The sequence below is a fragment of the Silurus aristotelis genome (assembly GCF_946808225.1).
Source record: "Silurus aristotelis genome assembly, chromosome: 27".
Taxonomy (NCBI): domain Eukaryota; kingdom Metazoa; phylum Chordata; class Actinopteri; order Siluriformes; family Siluridae; genus Silurus; species Silurus aristotelis.
Window position 1 is genome coordinate 16,644,637 of NC_139600.1, and position 2,500 is coordinate 16,647,136.

The 2,500-nt window shown below is 43.4% G+C and overlaps 1 protein-coding gene across 1 annotated transcript in view; it reads left to right on the plus strand.

The window, feature by feature from the left end:
- The window catches only part of mtus1b (microtubule associated tumor suppressor 1b), a 21,654-nt gene that overhangs the window by 13,038 nt on the left and 6,116 nt on the right, over positions 1-2,500 (plus strand). Inside the window, exon 4 of the mRNA XM_083533349.1 lies at positions 14-221. Within this exon, the coding sequence (XP_083389475.1) occupies positions 14-221 (208 nt within the window). The remainder of the gene's footprint in view (positions 1-13; positions 222-2,500) is intronic.

Here is a 2,500-nt window from a genome sequence, read left to right on the forward strand (position 1 = left end):
TGTGTGTGTGTGTGTGTGTGTTGACCATGCTGCACATGTTAAACTCCTCGTCTCCTACAGTGTGTCCGAGCACCAGAGGTTCCCGAGGACCACGAGCATCTCACATACACCCTGATGAAGAGGAGAAGAATCGCTCAATCCTCCAACTACGCTCCCTCCTCACCCACAGCAACCGCAAACTAGAGGCTCTCGCCGTCGTCGTGCAGCACATCTTCAGTGAGGTACAGCTGTCTTTCTGTCTCACTGTCTCCTTCTCTCACTGTCTCATTCTCTCACTGTTTCACTGTATCACACTCTCTCTGTCTCACTGTCTCATTCTTTCACTGTCTCACTCTCTCTCTGTCTCACTGTCTCCTTCTCTCACTGTCTCACTCTCTCTCTGTCTCACTGTCTCATTCTCTCACTGTTTCACTGTATCACACTCTCTCTGTCTCACTGTCTCATTCTTTCACTGTCTCACTCTCTCTCTGTCTCACTGTCTCCTTCTCTCACTGTCTCACTCTCTCTCTGTGTCACTGTCTCATTCTCTCACTGTCTCACTCTTTAACTGTCTCACTCTCTTTCTGTCTCACTGTCTCATTCACCCACTGTCTTACTCTCTCACACTCTCTCTCTGTCTCACTGTCTCGTTCACTCAATCTCTCACTTTCTCACTCTCTCACTGTCTCATTCTATCACTGTCTCATTCTCTCACTGTCTCATTCTCTCACTGTCTCACTCTCACACTCTCTCTCTGTCTCACTGTCTCATTCTCTCACTCTCTCACTGTCTCATTCTATTACTGTCTCATTCTCTCACTGTCTCACTGTCTCATTCTCTCACTGTATTATTCTTTTACTGTCTTATTCTCTCACTCTCTCACTCTTTCACTGTCATTCTCTTACTGTCTTACTGTCTCATTCTCTCACTGTTTCACTGTCTCTCTGTCTCACTGTCTCATTTTCTCACTGTCTCATTCTCTCACTGTCTCACTCTTTCACTGTCATTCTCTTACTGTCTTACTCTCTCATTCTCTTACTGTTTCACTGTCTCTCTGTCTCACTATCTCATTTTCTCACTGTCTCATTCTTTCACTGTCTCACTTTCTCATTCTCTCACTGTCTTACTGTCTCATTCTCTCACTGTCTCATCTCTCACTGTCTCATTCTCTTAATGTCTCACTGTCTCATTCTCTTACTGTCTTACTCTCTCTGTCTTATTCTTTTACTGTCTCATTCTCTCACTGTCTCACTGTCTCAGTCTCTTTCTGTCTCACTCTCTCTCTGTCTCACTGTCTCTTTTTTACTGTCTCATTCTCTATCTGTCTCACTGTCTTATTCTTTCACTGTCGCACTCTCTCTTTGTCTCACTGTCTCATTCTCTCACTGTCTCACTCTCTCCCTGTCTCACTCTCTCACTGTCTCAATCTTTCATTATCTCATTCTCTTTCTGTCTAACTGTCTTATTCTCTCACTGTCTCACTCTCATACACTCTCTCTCTGTCTCACTGTCTCATTCTCTCACTGTCTTACTCTCTCACTGTCTCATTTTATCACTGTCTCATTCTCTCACTGTCTCACTCTCTTTCTGTCTCACTGTCTCATTCTCTCACTGTCTCATTCTCTCACTGTCTCATTCTTTCACTGTCTTATTCTCTCACTGTCTCATTCTCTTACTGTCTCATTCTCTAACTGTCTCATTCTCTCACTGTCTCACTGTCATTCTCTTACTGTCTCACTGTCTAATTCTCTCACTATCTCATTCTCTCACTCTTTCACTGTCTCATTCATTCACTCTCTAAATCTCTCACTGTCTCACTGTCTCACTGCCTCATTCATTCACTCTCTCACTGTCTCATTTTCTTACTGTCTCACTGTCTCACTGCCTCATTCATTTACTCTCTCACCGTCTCATTTTCTTACTGTCTCACTGTCTCATTCATTCACACTCTAATTGTCTCATTCTCTCACTGTCTCATTCTCTCACTGTCTCACTCTCTCACTGTCTCATTCATTCACTCTCTAATTGTCTCATTCTGTCACTGTCTCTTTGTTGTTGTTGTCAGGACTCTCTTCGTCTCGGTGCTAATCTGTGAGGATGTCAGATTTAGTAAAATTCTTTCTTACTGATTATTGACCGTATATGGTCGTGTGTGATGATGTAATAATCCTGTATAATGATATAATGATTAGCGAGCACGCTAAATGCTAAAAACAGTCCATGATTACTGTTTTTACCCCAGTGACAGGGGCAGAGCACAAATCCTGTGTGTGTGTGTGTGTGTGTGTGTGTGTGTGTGTGTGTGTGTGTGTGTGTGTGTGTGTGTGTGTGTGTGTGTGTGTGTGTGTGTGTGTGTGTGTCTGGGCGTGTTTTACATAGTTTAGCTGTTGTACCCTGAAGCTACGCTAACGTCTGTGCTTGCTTTGAGATGCTTTCTAAAAAAAATTCAAAAACACACAAGTTTTTCTCTCTGCTCACTCAAAGCTCCGGCTAACGATCACGCGAACTGATCACCTCAGAC